This window comes from Desmodus rotundus, chromosome 12 (genome assembly GCF_022682495.2).
Source record: "Desmodus rotundus isolate HL8 chromosome 12, HLdesRot8A.1, whole genome shotgun sequence".
In the NCBI taxonomy this organism is placed as follows: domain Eukaryota; kingdom Metazoa; phylum Chordata; class Mammalia; order Chiroptera; family Phyllostomidae; genus Desmodus; species Desmodus rotundus.
In genome coordinates, this window is record NC_071398.1 from 50,373,854 (window position 1) to 50,393,124 (window position 19,271).

At 48.7% G+C, this 19,271-nt stretch overlaps 1 protein-coding gene and 1 long non-coding RNA gene across 2 annotated transcripts; one reads left to right on the plus strand and one right to left on the minus strand.

Moving 5' to 3' along the window:
• Window positions 1–94: 94 nt before the first annotated feature.
• LOC139440430 (uncharacterized) lies at window positions 95–2,586 on the minus strand. Its single transcript, XR_011650658.1, has 3 exons — window positions 2,487–2,586; window positions 1,541–1,935; window positions 95–918 (listed from the first exon to the last, which is right to left on the minus strand). It is a non-coding gene; the product is annotated as an uncharacterized lncRNA (long non-coding RNA).
• Window positions 2,587–2,738: 152 nt separating this feature from the next.
• Window positions 2,739–19,102, plus strand: LOC112313468 (zinc finger protein 135). The gene is made up of 4 exons (XM_045203838.2): window positions 2,739–2,818; window positions 7,376–7,438; window positions 11,471–11,597; window positions 16,899–19,102. The coding sequence occupies exons 2-4, from the start codon at window positions 7,397–7,399 to the stop codon at window positions 18,617–18,619; spliced, it is 1,890 nt and encodes a 629-aa protein (XP_045059773.2). The 5' UTR covers window positions 2,739–2,818; window positions 7,376–7,396; the 3' UTR covers window positions 18,620–19,102.
• The last annotated feature ends 169 nt before the right edge of the window (window positions 19,103–19,271 follow it).

The window sequence follows — 19,271 nt, forward strand, 5'->3', positions numbered from 1 at the left end:
TCTAAAAATAAATAAACTTAAAAGAAAGGATTTTTAGTAAATTTTAAGTTGCAAGGCTTCATATCATTCAAAACCAATAAATGCCACTGCAACATGATTTCAAATGTTTATAATTGAGTTAGCATAGAGTACAGCCATGCTGCATTCTGGTAAATACACAATAACATCCTTCTTTGAGCCCACCTCCCAACATAAAAACTAGAACTTTGCCAATAACCCACACATCCTTACATAGCACTCCCTCCGTTTCCCCAACCCAAGGCAGCCATGATCCTGAATCCTGGCACATCTGCCTTTTGTTTTTCATTTTTGGGGGATACATTTTTTGCCACAGAATTTTTTAGAAACTCCATGTTAATAACTTTAGTCAGGTTGTAGCCAGGCCCCGCCACCCTAAAAGCTAAAGCTGCCTCTTAAAAATGACTGTGCAGGTTTTGCCCTCATCTGCTTTCATCCCACACTCCCCACAGCCCAGAGAGCTTTGTTTCCAGACGGCAGCAGGGCTCTTTCCCAGGCATATTGGTTCTTTGAGGAAATCAGAGGTAGAGAGACCTGTGCATTCTGCCTAGAGATGCAATCATGGACATCCTGACTCAGCATGAAAGCCAGGTCTATGGGGAAAGAGTTCAGTACTGTGGACAGATCAGCAGGCTTAGGTCAAAGCCAGGAACAGGTCTATCTGAAAGGGGGCGGCGGGGGGAGGGGGGGGGTTCAGGCCTGGCTCGGTGGCTCAGTTGCTTTGGAGCATCATCCTGTGCACCAAAAGATTGCAGTTTCCATTCCTGGTCAAGGCACAGACCTAGGTTGCAGGTTTAATTCCAGGTGGGGTGCCAATGGGAGGCAGCCGAAGGATATTTTTTCTCTTATCAGTTTCTCTTTCTCTGCCTCTCTCTCTAAAATCAATGAACATATCCTCCTCTGAACATTAAAAAAGAAAGAAAAAGATGTCATTAGTCACCACCTAAGGCAGCTGCCATTGGCATTTTTGTGGTCACTGAGACATTTGGCAAATGCTTTTGCACTTGGCTTTGTTTATGGTACGAGGGGGGCCCAACCTGGAGACACCCTTTTCCACCCCAGCACCCCCAGTTTCCTCTCCTGTGACTTCCCTCATTTGTGTCACTCTCCTCATCTGGAATGTAGCTTGGTTCTGAGGATTAAATGAATTTGAGGATTAAATAAATTAGTGATACCGATAGCCCAGCGCGGTCACTGGGAGAAGCCAGAGGGCGGGAAGAAGGGGAGCCACCAGATGAAATCCCTACTGTCCAGTCTTTGATGAGTCAGAGGGAGGGACCATGTTGCCTAGGTAACCGAGTACCAGCCTTGAAAGTGGAGCATTCTATTCTGGAAGCACAATCTCCTGCTGGGCCAGTGCAATAGGAAGTATTGCACTGAGCGCGTGCTAGTCTATCAAGATTGGATAGGGAAAAAGCCCTACTACCATGCTTCTGGTATCAGATTGGGTGGGGTAGCAAGGGAAGGCGGCCACTTAAACCAGAGACCAAAGTGGCGGGGAGGCGCTGGACCGAAGACTAACCTGTCATTGTAGACTATGGAAAGGAAGCAGTTGGTCACGGTTGGACTCTCCCCGTGGGAAAGTTTGGGAAGTTCATTGGCCAGTCTCACCGTTCTCAAACCTGAAACTAATATAAAAGCCAGGGGAAGGTAGAGATGCTTCCTCAGCCCTGGCGACCAAGATAGGCGTTGTGTTGTGGGTCTTCTGGCCTTGGAAACCGACTGGTAGATGGTGGTGCCAGCCCCCCAGGCGAGTTCTAAGAGGGAGTCTGAAGCCGAAACACGGCAGGGATCAAAGCTGCCTGGGTGACTGCTCAGCGGCCGTCTGTGGTTTCCAAAAGACGGTACTTTGAAAGGGAGCAGGAACTCTGGTCACTGCCTTCTGTTGTGGTCTGGCTGAGGACTGCTGGTTTTTTCCTGGAGTTTCCCGGAGGGGAAGGGCTTTGAGACAAGGGTCTGCCATTTCCCCCGACCCTGTAGCATCTAAATGACAAACCTCTTTCCTTTCTCACCAGCCTCTGCCTCTAGACGTGGCCTATTTGGGGAAGTGGGCAATGGAACCCCCACTTTGGTTCTGTAACTATAACATGCTTACAACAGGGCCTGGCCGATAACGCAAAGGGCTAATACTTCTTTGCTGGTTACGATCCTTTGCTTTCTTGCTTCTCTGCACGCTTTACAAATTTTCTGTAAGTCAGCACGACCATTAGGACCCCTGGCTGCACGGCAGCATTTCTACAGTGGGACTAGTTTCTTTCCCCGCATCTACCCAAGGCCCCATTTTTTTCTGCAATTTCCCTACCTCCTGACCCTCTCTCTGCATTCCTCCCTCACCACCGCCCTGCACCTCTCTCAGCCTCCCCTCAACCGCCACCCCCCACCTCGTCCCGGGGCCTACTCCCTCTGTCCACTCAGTCCATTCTGGTTCCCACCCCTGCTGTCTCTTCCCGCTCCAAGTTCCCCCGTACCTCCGTCCTCCGCATCCCGCTCGAGCCCGCCTGCTTGATGTCGTTGCCGCGGGATCTTCCGGGATACAGAGCCGGGCGCGACCGCCAATAGCGTTCGGCGTTGCCTGTAACGCTCGCACTACGCGGAGGCCCGAGCGTTTGCGACGACGGCGGTGAAAAGCGGACTTCTGGGAAGTGTAGTCTGTAGGTGTGCGCAGGCGCAGTGCGGAGGGGGTTGTGGCGCCCGCCAGTCATTTTCCTGAGGGAGGCGCGAGGTGAGTCTAGCTGAGGTCCGGCAGGTGCGGGAGAAGAAAGTGCGCGCCCGGGAAAGGGGCGGGGTCGCGCGAGGAAAGGTGATGCCTGTGGCTGTGTGTGTGTGTGTGTGTGTGTGAGAGCTCAGATTCTCGGGCTGTCTTGGTGTGTCTCCGTGTTTGGTGTTTGTCACTGCGTGTGTCCGGGAGGCCACCTGTGTCTCGCCTTTGCTTGTGTGTGTGTGTGTCGGCTGCCTGTCTTTGCCTCTCCGGGGTCCGTCCGTGTCCGCGTCTGTGTGCGTGTTTGTCTTTGTTTCTGTCCGCAGTGTCTCAGCGTGGGGACGCCATCCAGGTGTCCACCTGTGTCTCTTCCTCTGCGCCTGTGTGTCTGGTGTGAGTGTGTCTGTGCATGTGGGCTGCGTCTCTCCTGTCTGAGCCTTCCCCTGTCTGTGTGCACCTGCACCTCTGTCTCTGGGCATGGCTGATGTGTGAGTGGGTGCGTCGCGGGTGGACAGGCGGGCCTGGCGGAGCTGCTGCCTGCGGGCCCCAGAGCCCATCTCCTTCCTGCCCTCAGAGCCTCCCCTGACCCCGGGAGGGCAGGATGAGTGTGGTAGCCAGGTGTGGGGTCAAGAAAGAGGGTCAGAGACTCTATCCCATGCTGACCTGGTCAGGGAGGGTGTGTTGGGTGTTCAGAGTATGATTCTGGGCATTTTGCAGGCCTCCCAGTGACTCTGAGTTTGGGACCCTCTACATCCCCATTTTGCAGATGGGGAAACTGAGGCTCAGAGACTTTAAGTGAATCACCCAACTCCACAATCAGGCATCCGGATTCAAAAGCCTTCACACTAACCCACAGATGGCAAATACTTGTTTCCCTTAGAAACAATGGAGGGCAGGAAATGTTAGAAAGCTTGGACAGAGGAGCAGGAGCTGGAGCAGCTGCTACCCCTGGCTCTGCAGCCACAGATCTGAGGCCACACTGGGTTCAGAGGTCACCCGGCCCATGCACATGTCACTTTTGGGCCACTGTACCTTTATGACCTCCTTTTAAATAAAGTAGAAGTTAAAGTTGTGATTGCATTGCTATACGGACAAATACAGTCCAGGCTGGATTAGATTCGTGTTTTCTCTTTTAATTTTGAAAGAAATGATGATATTTTCAAGGTCCCGTACAGGTGTCAGGTGCCCTAGGCCCACTGTGCTTTCTGGGTAAGTGGACTATGGTGCCGTCCACATCTGGGAAAAGGAGCCTGTGTTGTTGCCCTTGCTGTGCAGGGATAGGAGTCAGACACCACAAGTCCAGAAAGAATATTTCTGAAAATTCTGTTTAAAGAAATCAGGAAGTCACTGGGATGGAACTCCTGCTTTCTGGTGGCAAGTTCAAAGCTTAGAATGAACTCCCAGCCCTCTGTCTGCTTACCCAGGGTTTGCTTGTTGATGTTTCTTTCTAGGAACAGCCCTACAATAATCGTCGTTTATAAGTTTATTTTATTTCATTTTTTTAAAATTGTATTTTATTGATTATGCTAGTACAGTTGTCCTGATTTTTCCCCTGTTGCCCTCCCCCCACCCCCCATCCAGCACCCTCTACTCCCTCAGGCAATCCCCACACCATTGTTCATGCCCATGGGGCATGTATATAAATTCTTTGGCTTCTCCATTTCCTATACTGTGCTTTACACCCCCTTGGCTATCCTGTATTACCTATTTGTACTTCTTAATCCCCTCACCTCTTCACCTGTTCTCCCCCTCCCCCTCCCTTCTGGCAACCATGTGGTAATTAACTTCTTTTCTCTTGCTGCTTTTAAGATTCTCTCTTTGGCATTTTGATTGTGATGTGTCTTGGAGTGGGCCTCTTTGCATCCATCATAATTGGGTCTCTCTGTTCTCCTGGACTAGCATGTCTATTTCCTTCACCAAATTAAGGAAGCTTTCTTCCTTTCTTTCTTCCTTTCTTAGATTTTATTTATTTATTTTTAGAGAAAGGAAGGGAGGGAGAGAGGGAGAGAAACATTACTGTGTGGTTGCTTCTCATACACTTCCTACTGGGGACCTGGCCTGCAATGCAGGCATGTGCCCTAGATTGGGAATTGAACCGGCAGTTCTTTGATTTACAGGCTGGTACTTGGTCCCCTGAGCCACACCAGCCAGGGCCAGGGAAGTTTTCTTTCACTATTTTTTCAGATAGATTTCCAATTTCCTGATCTTTCTCTTCTCCTTCTGGCACTCCTATGAGTTGAATGTTGGACCTCTTAAAGTTGTCCCATAGGCTGCTTACACTATCCTCATTTTTTTTTTAATTCTTTTTTCCCCCTGGTTGTTCTGCATGGTTGTTTTTTGCTTCCTTATGTTCCAAATCATAGATTTGATTCTTGGCTTCATCCATTCTACTGTTGTTTCCCTATAAATTGCTCTTTATCTCAATTCATTAATCCTTCATTTCTGACTCGATCTTTTTTATGCTGCTGAGGTCCTCGCTAAGTTCCTTGAGCATCCTTATAACAAGTGTTTTGAACTCTGCATCTGATAGATTGCTTATCTCCATTTTGTGTAGTTCTTTTTCTGGAGTTTTGATCTGTTCTTTCATTTAGTCCCTGTTTCTTTGTCTCCTCATTTTGGCAGCCTCCCTTTGTTTGTTTCCATGCATTAGGTAGAGCTGCTTTGACTCTGTTTTTCTTGGCCTTATATAGTAGGTGTTCTGTAGGATTCAGGGGCACAGCCTCCCTTATCACCCAAACTGGGTAATCTAGGTGTGCCCTTCATGTGGGCTAAGTACACCCTCCTCTTGTAGTTGAGTCTTGGGGTTGCTGTTGGCAGATCAACAGGAGGGATTTACCCAGGCCAGTCAGCTTCAAGGACTGGCTGTGACCACTGACCACAAACCTCTGCCTTCTGTGGAGGATCAGCTGTGCAGGAGCAGGGTGGTAGTGCTCCAGTGTGGTCTGTAGCTGTCCACTGGGTGCGCTGGCCCTTGGGTTTCCAGGGTGGTGCAGACTAAGGTCAGTCCCCACCCTTGTTTTGCCTGGGGCACCCTGCCTGAGCTGTAAGGCAGTTGGAGATGGCTGCTACTTTTGCTGGGCTTGGAGAGTCCCAGGTGAAGCCAAGCTGTGATTCTAATCTGGCTGTGTCTAGGGCTCACTGAAGCCAGCTGTTGCTTATTTGATAGGATTTAGGAGCCAAGACCAGCCATTCTTATGGAACAGCAGCTTTGGTGAGCCCAGAAGTTGAGTGGGGTGGAGCCTCTGTGGATCTCCAAGGTGAGTCACACAGTGTTGGCCAGGTTCATGGAGTCTCAGATATGGCACCAGTCTAGCAGCTCTGGCGGGGGGCGGGGAGGGGGGCTCAGCAAAGAGACAGTGGCCTCTACTCACCCTGATGCCAGACACTTTAGTCGCTCCCTCTGTACCACTGGTGCCTTTCAAGCTGCTATCCCAGTGCTGGAGCTCAGTGGGAGCAAGTCTGAGTGGGTGAGTAGGTGTGTGGGTTCTCCAAGAGGAACTGCTTAGGGCTCCAGCAGCCTCCTCCACTGACTCAATCTCCACTGGTTTTCACAGCCGGAAGTTGTGGGGAGTTATCTTCCTGGCATTGGAATCCTGGGATGGAGGGCCTGGTGTGGGTCTGGGACTCCTCACTCCTGAGATATCCCTTCCAAATTTTTGTCCACATGGGTGTGGGACCAGCCGGTTCTGTGTCTGTGCTCCTCCTACCAGTCTGGATGGATGTGGTTTCTTGAATTTTGTAGCTGCCTGACTTCCATTCAACTCAATTTCTGATGTTGCTGACTGATGGTTGTTCTATATTTTAGTTGTAATTCTGATGTGGTTGTGCGAAGAGGCAAGCCATGTCTGCCTATGTCGCCCTGTTGACCGGAAGCCTTATTTATTGATTTTAGAGAGAGAAGAGAGAGAAAAATATTAATCAGTTGCCTCCCACTAGTGCCCCGTCCAGGGATGGGGGGAGAAACCTGCAACGTAGGCCTGGTCCACAACCAGGGATTGAACCCGACCTTTTGTGTTCGGCATGATGCTCCAACCAACGGAACCACCTGGACAGGGTTGGACCGAGTCATTACCTCGTGCCTCGCTGCTCCAGGACCCCTGCATGTACCTGTTCATTGAGCCTCACAGTAACCCCAGGAGACCTAGAGGAGACCCAGAGGGTAGATTCAGGGTTGGGGTGTCTTCTGGGGCCTGGGGCCAGCAGTCAGACACAGAGTGAGGCAGATGGTCCTGTTGCCCGCCCCCCAGGCTGTGGGACTGGCTGTGTACATGTGTGTGTGTGTGTGTTGGGGGAGTGTCAGTGTGTGGATGTCAGGTGTCCTCCAAGCCTGGGAACCTGGACCTAGTCATCCCAACACCAGTTGCAACTCTGTCTTCTTGGGCATGTGGCTTAGGTCTTTGGCCCTCTTTCCTCATCTGTGAAATAGGGTGAGTAGAAATAGCCCCCACCGTATAAAGTGTCATGAGGATTAAATCCTAGATATTTGTAAGTGCCTTGGATGCCATAGATTCCCCTGCCCCCCGCATGTGTCCATTATTAATGTGTGTGTGTGTTCCTGTCTGCTTGTCTCCTAGTGGATGTGCCCGTCATGTCTGCAATGTGAGGTGAGCCTCCACCTGATCTCTCACTGTGCCTTTCTCTTTCTCTCCCTACCCACAGCCTGCCTGTGCCCCGGTCACCATGGGCACTGGAAGGATGGCCCCCCAGCCACTGACCAAGAAGGTGAGTCATGACACCCTCTTGCACCTCTTTCCTGTGAGTCAGCCTTTTGGGCAGGGATGACCCTCTGACGCCCCAAAATCCTCTCAGCACCCAGGTCCCTGGCCCATTCTACTGGGGATGTGTCTACCCTGAGGATGGACATTACTGTTCTGACACTGGTGTTTGTCAACCACAGGGGAGAGGATAGCTCACGAGTGACCTGTCCCGCTCTAGGGGCTCTCAGGAGACACCGATGGGCACCTGGAAGTGGCAGTATAAACATATTCCATCTAGTGTGACAGAGGCCCTGGGAAGGACATGCTGGACAAGGGACTTCAGAAATAGTCAGAGGACACTAAATGCCCAGGGGAGGGGAGGAGGGTATCTGTACAGAGGGACCTATGCATGTCCCTGGCTCTTGCCGTGATGTTTTATGATGTTTTAGTGGTTGGCTATTTGTGGTATTTTTCTCTATATTTCCTCTTATGCAAGAAATACTTTACAATAATAAATATGTACATGACCCAGTCCATGTAGCTCAGTGTTATAGAGCATCATCTTGATATGCCAAGGTTACAGGTTCTATTTGTGATCAGGGAACATTTAAGAAGCAACCAATGAATTCATTAAGTGGAACAACATCTCTCTATCTCAGATCAATGAATTATACATGTGTGTGTGTGTCCGGGCATAATTATATCTTTTTTATTTCATCCTCACCAGTGGATGTGTTCATTTAGGCTTTACAGAAAGGGGGAGAGAGAGAGAGAGAAAGAGAAACAAAGATGTGAGAGAGAAAAATATATCGGTTGCCCCCAGGATGCGTTCCAGCCCTGGGATTGAACCTGCAACCTTTTGGTGTACAGGACAATGCTCCAACCAACTGAACCACCCAATCAGGACTGGGCAAAATCTTTCCCCTGCTTTTTGTGTGATATTTTTTCTTTTATTTGTATGTTTGTTTTTAGAGGGGGGGAAGGGGAGGAGAAGGAGAGGGAGAGACATCAATGTGTGGTTGCCCCTTACACACCCCCTACTTGGGGCCTGGCCCGCAACCCAGGCATGTGCCCTGACTGGGAATCAAACTGGCAACCCTTTGGGTCACAGGCCTGTGCTCAATCCACTGAGTTACACCAGCCAGGGCTGTTTTTTCTTTTTTGTTTGAATTATGGAAGGAGGAGCAACTGTTTAAAGATTTATTTAAAATAAACTATTTATTTTTTAGAGAGAGGGGAAGGAAGGATGAATAAGAAGTAAAGAAACATCGATGTGTGAGAGAAACATGGATCGATTGCCTCTTGCACATCCCCTACTGAGGCCCTGGCCTGCGACCAAGAGTTGTGCCCTGACTGGGAATTGAACTGGTGACCTTTCCGTTCCCAGGCTGGTGATGAATCCACTGAGGGACACCCAGCCAGGGCTTTATGATATTTTTAGGGTGGTTCCATGCAGAGGAACGAGGGGGTGGATATTTTTAAGGGCTTTCAAAAGTCTTCATATTTATGGGTTGGAACAGTTCGTTCTCCCACCGTTGTACAGGAGGAGTTGCCACTGTTTCGCATTGGTTGTTGTTCGGTGCTTGTTCTGTGCATTGGAAATGCGTAACAGGTGATATAAACCCTCCCCATGGTAGCTGACAACTGCTGTCACATGATCTATTTCTGAATAACATTGTTTGTGGTGTTGGTGAGGTTTGATTTTTAGAAAATATTTATTAGAGATTTAGTGGGTGTGCAAATTATTTCTTCTATGCTCTGCTTGTCCTCAGGAGTTTAGTATTCTTGAAAGTTTTTATTTTTATTAATTTTTAAAAAAATTTCATTCATTTATTTTTAGAGAGAGGGGGAGAGAAGAAGAAAGAGAGGGAGAGAAACATCATTGTGTGGTTGCCTCTTGAGCACCCCCTACTGGGGCCCTGGCCCAAAACCCAGGCATGTGCCCCGACTGGGAATCGAACCAGCAACCTTTTGGTTCATAGGCCCATGCTCAATCCACTGAGCTACACCAGCCAGGGTTTTTGGGGGGTTTTTAAAGATTTTATTTATTTTTAAAAAGAAGGAAGGGGAGTAGAAAGAGAGGGAGAGAAAGACCCATGTGTGAGAGAAACATCGATCAGTTGCCTCCCATATGTGCTCCCATATGTGCCTCCCATATGTGCACCTACAACCTCCGGCTGTACAGACAACACTGTAAGCAGCTGAGTCACCTGGCTAGGGCTGGACATTTCTATAAATGGAATCACATGACATGTGTTTTTTTTGTCACTAGCTGCTTTCACTGAGCTTTATGTTTCAGGTGTTCGTCTGTGTTGTGGCAGGTGTGCTTTTTCACTACTGTTTACTATTCCATCGTACAGGTAGACTGTGGTACACATTTGGGTTGCTATCACTTTTTGGTTGTTACTAGCAATGCTGCTTTGAACATTCACGGACAGTTTTTTGTTTGAGATTCTCATTTCTCTTGGGAGTAGTAGCGGAAAGTGTGGGTCCTTTGATAACAGTATATTTAACCATTTAAGGAACGGTCTGACTGTTTTCCTGTGTGGCTGCACCATGATGTCTCCACTGTTACCTTCTCTGTGATGTTGCCTTAGTTTCCTCCTTCACCAACATTCTTTAGAATATCCTGGTGGTTGTCATTTCAGTGTGCTTGGAATGTTGGAGTTCAATTTTTATTTTCCTTTATCTCTTTTACTGTAATTACATTCTATTTTTTCTAAAAATACAGCCTTCCCTGAGTGGGTGGCTCAGTTGATTATAGTATCATCCCGCACACCAAAAGGTTGCAGGTTCAGTCCCGGTCCAAGCACAGGCATGAGGCAAACAGATCAATGTTTCTTTCTCTCTGGCCCTGCCTTCCTCCCCCTCTTAATCAATAAGTATACCCTCAGGTGAGGGTTAAAACAAAATAGATCCTGATTTCAGCTCCTTGGAACTGGGTGAAGTTTTCCTGTGGTGAAGTGGTTTGTGCCATTAGACAAGAATCCAAAACAGATGAAGCCCTGGAATGAGCTGCCTCAGTCACGTGAGTATACCAGTCATACCTCAGTAAAGTGGTTTTTCAAAAAAAGCAATGATTGCCCTGGCCATGTGGCCCAGTTTGTTGGAGCATTGCCCTGTGTACGAAAAGTTGCAGACTCCATCCTCAGCTCAGGGCACATTCAGGAGGCTGCCAATTGAAGTTTCTCTCTTTCCCTCTTTCTCTCTCTCAAATCAACAAACATATTCAGAAAATGATTTTAAAAGATATTTTTAGCTTGGATTTCCCAAAGGATGAATCAGGCAAAGAATCAATAATAACATAAGATTTGTATTAATGATAAGAGACATATAGAAGACATATATGAAATGTCCAATTAAACAAATGATAAGAGCTATAGCTGCCATTTCTGAGAGCTTCCTGCAGCCGTACCACACTACGGAATCACCCACGTGTGACTTCATTTAACCTTTTAACAGCTACATAGTGGGGTGTTGTTACTAGGAGGTCCATTGAACAAACAGGCTCAGAAGGGTTAAGACAGTTGTCTGAGGAAACACAGCTGGGGATGCGGAGCAGAGCCAGAATTGCATCACAGGCTCCCCAGCCCAGACTGTGAACCACTGACCACTCCGTACTGCTCCCTCATCACATGGTGGTGTCCCCAAGACACAGGAGGCCAGTGTGAGCCCAGATTCCTTAGCAGACACTCAGACCACAGAGAGATTGGCCAGCTGGTGGCACTCCACTAGCAGAGGGTACAGCATACTTCATGGTCCATGACAGATATCTACTGTTCCAGAAATATCTATTCAGGCCCTTAGCCCATGTTTCAGTTGGGTTGTTTGTCTTCCTGGTGAGCAGCCCCATAGTTTATTTGTCCCTCCAAGGACCATCCAGTGACTTAGGCACTGAGGACTCTGAGTGGTCAGGCCCTTCAGAGCTCTGTACCATGTTGATGCTACGTCAGGCACATACTGTGTCTCTTCTCTGATCCTCTCGGCCCTTCTGGCCAAGTCTCCTGACCTCTGTGAGGAGGGCCCTGTCGTGAGTGGTTTGCGCTTCCTCTTATAGGGGATGGTGGCATTCAGGGATGTGATTGTGGACTTCACCCAGGAGGAGTGGCAGCAGCTGAAGCCTGCGCAGAAGGACCTGTACAGGGACGTGATGATGGAGAACTACTGGAACCTGGTCTCGCTGGGTAAGGGGACAGCTTCTCTGTGTTACTATCTGCCTGTCACATCATGATGACACAGAAATAAAAAAGATGGACAGATCTGACTAAGTAGGAACTTCAAATTACTCAAACTTAAAAATAAACTTTATAGGTGATAAAGTTGGGAATAGCGTTTACCACATGTATAACAGTCAGAGGATTATAAATATATAAAGAGCTTCTAGGAATAAATGAGAAAAAGACCAAATGAATGATAGATGGACCAAGCTTAAGGGCATGCAATTCATATATATAGAGATGCATGGAGTTACACTTCATAAAAGACTTTTAAGCCTTACTAATCATCACAGAAGTACAAATTGAGTCACAGAAATACATTTCTTGCCCATGAGGTACACAGAGATGAAAAATAACAGTCCTGGTCATGTGTGGATCAGTTAGTTGGAGCTTTGTCTTGTACACCAAAAGGTTGCAGGATCGGTTCTGTTCATGTACATACCTAGGTTGTGAGCTTGATCCCAAGGTGGAGCACATACCAGAGGTAACCGATCGACGATTCTCATTTGTGTTTCTCTCTTTCTCTCTCTATCCACCGCCCTCTCCCTCCCCACCAGCTTCCTCTCTCTCTCTACGCATATCCTAAGGTGAGGCATAAAAAAAAAGTAACAGCATCCTGTATTATGAGGATGCAGGGAAAGGGACTCTTTATTTTAGGAGCATGAAGTTGGGAAAACTTTGGAAGACAGTTTGGTGTTATCAACCAAATTTCAAATGATTCCGCTTCTAGAATATAAACTTTAAAATTTTTCCTGTAAGTGTGCAGTTTTTCATTGGAAGAAAAATCAAGAGAAATGCCCTAGATACCCACCTACAAGACTGACCAAACAAATCAGGGTGTGGCTGTATGATGGAAATCACGGTGCTCTTCAACGGCGAGCGCCCATCGTAGTCACCTGCACAGAGAGATGTCCCTGGATGACATTGTTCAGGAAAAACACTAACTGTCAGAACTAGTGTATGGTCCCATTTCATTAACAGCTTTTGTGGAGGTTTAACTGACCTACAATTAACTGCACATAGTTAATGCACACAATTTGATGCATTTTGATATTTATATGCACCCAGGAAATCATCATCCTAATGCAGACATATCCATTAGCCCAAAAAGTTTTCCTTCCATTTTGCCCACTCTCCATTCCCTGGTGACCACTGTGGTTTAGTTTGCCTATTCTAGAATTTTATATATATATATAATCATATGGCACATACCCTTTTTTAAATCTGACTTCTTACAAGTGGCATCCTTGTTTTTTATTTAAGATTTTATTTACTTATTTTTAGAGGGAAAGGGAGGGAGAGAAACATTGCTCAGCTGGCTCTCACGCACCCCCAACTGGTGCCCTGGTCTGCAACCCAGGCATGTGCCCTGACTGGGAATCAAACTGGTGACCTTTTGGTTTGCAGGGTGGCACTAAATCCACTGAGCCACACCACCCGGGGCGGTATCATGTTTTTGAGGTTTACCCATGTTGTCCATATATATCAATAGTCCATTTCATTATCTTGTTTTTCTTTTTTTATTATTTATTTAAAAAAAATTTTTTTAAAGAGAGGGAGAGAGAAACATCAATGTGTGGTTGGCTCTCACTCACCCCCCACTGGGGACCAGGCCCCCATCCCGGGCATGTGTCCTGACTGGGAATCAAACCAGCAACCCTTTAGTCTACAGGCCCATGCTCAATCCACTGAACCACACCAGCCAGGGCTGTTTTTCTTTTTTTAAATCCTCACCTGAGGATACATTTATGCATTTGAGAGGGAGAGAGAAACATGGATCAGTTGCCTCCCATCTGGAACTTGATGGGACTGAACCTGTAAACTTTTGGTGCTGGGGACATAGTTCCAATCAAGTGAGCCCTTCAGCCAGGTCAGTAGTTTACTTCTTTTTATTGCTGAGTAATATTCCACTTCACGGAGAGACCATGGTGTGTTAATCCATTCACTTGATGGTAAACATACGGGTTGATTCCAGTTCTGGACATTTTTCTATAGACACAAAATCTGTCCTTTCTGTGGAGGATGGTTGGGTTATACGTAGGTGCCTATTTTACTTTTTGAAACTGCAAACTTTTTTCAAAACAGTTGCCTTGTTTTTTACATCTACCAGCACACACTGGGAATTTCATTGCTCTGTGCACTTGTCAGAACTGAATGCGCTCAGTCTCTCTCATTGCAGCCGTGCTCGTGGGTGCGCCGTCTTACCTCAGCCCAGCGCTGAGCTGATACTGAGCAGCTTTCCAGGTGCTTATTTCCCATCCGTATATTCTCTTTGGTGGAGTGTCTGGTTCAAGTCTTTTGCATCTTTACTTACTAGGCTGTTTGCTTCCTTATCACTCACTTTGAAAATTCTTTACATATTCTTTTGTCGTTAATTCTTGCTCTAGGACCTTTATGAGACATGTGCTTTACAACTATTTCTCCCATTCTGTGGGTAGTCTTTTCTCTTCCTCGATGGCATCATTTGGAACATGAACATTTTTAATGTTGATGGGGTCCAGCTTATTTATTTTATTGTTACGTGTGCTTTAGGTGTTATATCTGAGGGACTGCCTAAACCAAGTCTGTGAGGATTTACTCCAGTTTCTTCTACGAGTTTTAGAATTTTACCTCTTTATTTGTGTGTTTGGTCTAATTTGAGTTAATTGTTGTGAATGATGTAAGAAGGATCTAACATCACTGTTTTGTTTTGTTTTTTAATTAAATTGATTGTGGTGACATTGGCTAGTAGGATCATACAGGTTTCAAGTGTACATTTTTAGAATAAGCGATCTGTATGTGACCCAAAGTCACGTCACCTCCCACCACCACGTATCATTGCTCTTTGTTGATGAGAAGGAGTTTGTAATTCGATGAAGTCTAGTTTATGAATTACTTTCTTTGGGGATTTGCTTCTGACCATATTCACAACCGCGATTCTTCTCTGTACAATCTCTGAATTCACTGGCCTCTTAGGTCCCCAGCATGTCTGAGACCCATGGGCCCCAAACACACCCAATATCACCCTCATTCCCTCTACCCTCTGGAACGTTACCCTCAGCCTCCATGTCCCAAGCCACCATCTTCTGTGGCATCACCCCCACACCTCAGGGTCAGGAAACCAGGATCATTCTCCAACGTAGATACTTGTCAAATCCTTTCCTCTGGGATGGGACAGTGATGTGTATCCAGACAGTGACTCAGGGATTGGACCACATGATGGAATGTGCTGGGTGAGGCTCCATTCTCAGAGCCTCAGTTTCCCCATCTGTAAAATTGGTATAATCTCACCAGCACCTACTCACGTGCTGTGAGGGCTACTTCGTACCATGCCAGCAAGTGGCTGATGGTCGGTGAAGGTTTACCAGGCACCTTCCATGTGCCAGACACTGTGGGAGCTGGTGACCAACAAGGCCCTTGCCTTCACGGAGCTCACCTCCTGCTGCAGGATCTGTCAGTGTGCACATGGAGGAAGAGTGTCGCAGTGACGCAGGTGAGAGAGTGGTGGGCGGGAGCTTCCTTTCCATAGTAGGGTGGAGAGAGAAGGCTTCTCAGTGGGAGACAAAGGTTCACTGAGGCTCAAGGATGAGCGCCCATGGGAAGGCCGAGGGAAGGGCAGATACAAAGGCTCTGAGACAGGAAGCACTGGGCACAGACAAGGAAATGAAAGAGAAGCATAGGATGCATGGGGCTGGATGGCAGAGAGGAGTCAGGAGAGTGGGAAGGCATTGCCTGTGTTCCCCCCAGGGTACTGGGAAGATGCTGGAGGGTTTGGTCTGACTCCTGAGCTCCTCTTCCCATGGAGTGGACAGTGGGTTGTAGAGAGTGAGGGAGGCTGCTGCATCGTGGCCGTGAAGGTGCATCAGTCTGGTCCAGTTCAAGCTGTTCTCCTGTGCCACGGTGGCATTTGTTAACAGTCTGGACAGTGGGAGGGAACGTGTGAGCCAAGGATGACTTGTGATTGTTTTTATAATTTGAAAGTTTTTATTTTCTTAATGCTCACAAAATATACGTAACAAAATAGACCATTTAATTTTAGGACTAGATGTTAGTGGCATTAAGTACATTCACATTGTTGTTCAGCCATCACTACTGTCCATCTCCAGAACTATTTAATGGTCCCCAGCTGACAGTATGTCACCTCTAAAGAACAGTTCCCCATCCACCCCCCTGGAGCCTGGCACCTATGTCCTACTTTCTGTCTGTGTGAGTTTGACGGTTCCAGTTGCCTCATATGAATAGAATCATCAGTATCGACCATTGTGTGTCTGAATTATTTTGCTAAGTGTGTCTTGATGAGCTTTTTTATTATTTGGGAAAAGAGGTTCCAAAATCACAGGTCTTGCGTCAAAAGCGTTAGGTTTGTGATACCCAAGAGGTGCGCAGTAGGGCTTGGATTATTCCTCAGCGGAGCTCAGAGGAGGTCTGGATGGGAGCATCCATTTCGGAGGTGTCAGCATAGGTAAGAGACTGAAATCCAGGCTTCTGTGGCTGAAGGGAGGGTTCTTAAACTTGGGTTTGGGGGCCACTGTGGGCTTAAATGAGGGGAGTGGGACAGCTGCTTACCACTCCATATCTCTTTGTTGCTTCCTGGGAGGGAGGGCTCCGTGTGGCCAGATCTCCACTTTTTCTTATCAGAGTTTTGTGTGACGTCTCAGTTTTTAAATGTTGGGATGAACTATGAGGTCCATATGCAGAGTCCTGAACTCAGGAGAGCCCCTAGGGTAGAAACAGAGATTGAGGAACCCACAGGGCACACACCAGAGGGGACTGGAGTGGCTGTGGTCAGCAGGGAGGGACGAGTATCTAAAGAGGAGGGGTAAGTAGTCAGCCACTAGGGCCAGGCTCTTCTTGGGCAGCATAGAAAGGCAGGAGTTTGGCTGGGCAGTCCCCACTGTCCTGCCCAGGATGGAGGACAACCAGCACAGCTGACTGGGGTCGTGCAGGATGGAGCCTAGAAGCTAGAAGCCCCCCACCCTGTGTGCAGTGACTCCCCACTGGGTTTGTGGGAGCCTTTGATCTGTTCCTCCAAGCTGACCTTCCTCCTCTTTCTCTCCAGGGGCCTGTCCTCCCAGCTCTAAGCTCTGCTGGCCGCCAGCTTTGCACCCACTCCTAACGGGACCTTTCTCCCTCTACTAACCTCCACAAAACTCATTATCTTAGTTCTTCCTCTGTCCTCACGACAGGCTGTCCCCTGCTCTGAGGATGTGCCTTGTTGCATCTTGGGAAGGTCCCCCCTCCCAGCATGGTTAACTACATGTGTGTCGTCATCTCTTTCCCCTCCCTCAGACTTGGAGACTAGTCCTGAAATGAAAGAATTGGACCCACAGAAGGACATTTGGGAAGACAGACCATCCATTGCAGTTGTGGCAGAAAGACCCACAAGGAATGGTGCCCAGGATTCTGCCTGTGAAGGAGCAGGGACACAGGGTGACCTACTGGGGAAGCAACAGGGGAGCCTAGGGACTTCTCTGGAGTGCTTGGATGTGTCCCAAATGTTAGCCCATGAGTGTCTTGAATTTAAGGCATTTGTCCTCCAAAGCCCCGTGCCAGACCCACTGAGACCTGTAGGACCAAAAGGAGCGGGGACGCACCTGTTCACCATGTGTGGGAGGGGCTCAGGTGCTTCAAGACTGAATCCTCCTTCCAAACTCCATGCAGAGAAGAAGCCCTACGAGTGTGGGGACTGCTGCAAAGCTTTCAGCTATAACTTGTCCCTGAAAGAGCAGCAACGAATTCACACCAGGGAGAAGCCCTTCTCATGCATCATGTGCAGGAAGCAGTTCACCTGGCCATCTTCCCTCACCATCTACCAGCGTGTGCACACCAGGGAGAAGCTGTTTGCCTCTGGAGACTGCAGAAAGGTCTTCAGCAGGAACGAGTACCTCATCATGCACCAGAGGACTCACAGGGGCGAGAAGCCACTCATGGTCCCAGAGTGCAGCAAGGCTTTCAGCCACAACTCCTCAATTATGGATCGATGGCGTGTGCACACTGGGGAGAAGCCATATGTGTGTGTGGACTGTGGGAAGGCCTTCCACCAGAACAAGCACCTTGTCGTGCACCAGAGGACACACACTGGGGAGAAGCCGTACATGTGTGGGCACTGTGGAAAGGCCTTCAGCCAGAATAAGTACCTCACTGTGCACCAGAGGACACACACTGGTGAGAAGCCATTCACATGTGTGGAGTGCAGCAAGGCCTTCAGCCAGAAGGCACACCTTGTCCGTCACCAGAGGACGCACACTGGGGAGAAGCCATACATGTGCGGGGATTGTGGCAAGTCCTTCAGCCAGAACAAGCATCTCATTGTGCACCAGCGAACACACACAGGCGAGAAGCCGTTCACTTGTCCGGAGTGTGGCAAGGCCTTCAACAGGAGCTCGTCTCTCAGACTGCACCTGGGGACCCACACAGGTGAGCGGCCCTACTCATGTGGCCACTGCAGCAAAACCTTCAGCCAGAATGCCTACCTGATCGAGCACCAGCGCATCCACATGGGGGTAAAGCCCTTGAAGTGCAGCGTTTGTGGAAAGACTTTCAGCAAGAACTCCTTACTCATGCAGCACCTGCGTGTGCACACCGGTGAGAAGCCCTACAAGTGCAGCCAGTGTGGCAAGGCCTTTGGCTGTAACTCCTCGTTGAAGACGCACCAACGAATCCACACTGGGGAGAAGCCGTATGAGTGTGGGGAGTGCGGCAAGGCTTTCCGCTATAGCTCGTGCTTGAAGAATCACCAACGAATCCACACCGGGGACAAGCCTTATGAGTGCAGGGAGTGTGGCAAGGCTTTCCGCTACAAATTGTGCCTAAATATGCACCAACACATCCACACCGGGGAGAAGCCATACCAGTGTGTGCAGTGTGGCAAAGCTTTCAGCTCTAACTCGATTCTGAAGAAGCACCAACAAATCCACACCGCAGAGAAGCCCTTCTCATGCACCTTGTGTGGGAAGCAGTTCACCCAGCAGTCGAACCTCACCGCCCACCAGCGTGTGCACACTGGGTGAAGAGCTCCATGTGTGGGGACTATGGCAAGGCCTTCAGCAGAGGGCTCAGCTCATTGTGCAACAAGGACACAAAAAGGGGAGAAGCCATCCAAGTGCACCCTATGCAGGAGTGCCTTCAGCCAGAGCCTGCACCTGACAGAGCACCAGTGGACCAGAGCACACGGCGAGAACGCCTGACTGATCCAGCACCAGTGCTTCCAAAAGGGGGTGAAGGCCTCCCAGTGCAGCCTGTGTGGCTAGACTTTCAGCAAGAACTTCCTCCTCGTGTGACACGTGTGCTTGCACCCCAAGGACAGGCCCAACAAGTGCTCCATCTGACAGATCCACTTCCCAGAGCGCTAGTTCCTGCAGCACACCACCGCACCTGGGAGGAGCCCTACAGGTGCAGCCAGTGTGGCGAGGCCTTTAATAGGATTCCTTGCTCACCCTGCGCTAGAGGACCCACAGGGGAGAGAAGCCCTGCGAGTGTGGCAAGGGAGAGAAGACATTTAGCCTGAACATCTGCTTCTGGGACACCTGAGAAGGTTGCACCCGTATTGGCCGGGGCGGGGGGCAGGATGTCAAAATTCACAACCAACAGGGCTGTCCTGAGCCCATTTGCCAGACTTGACATTGGAGCTTACAGGTAGGACTCAAGAGAAGTCCTGTCCAG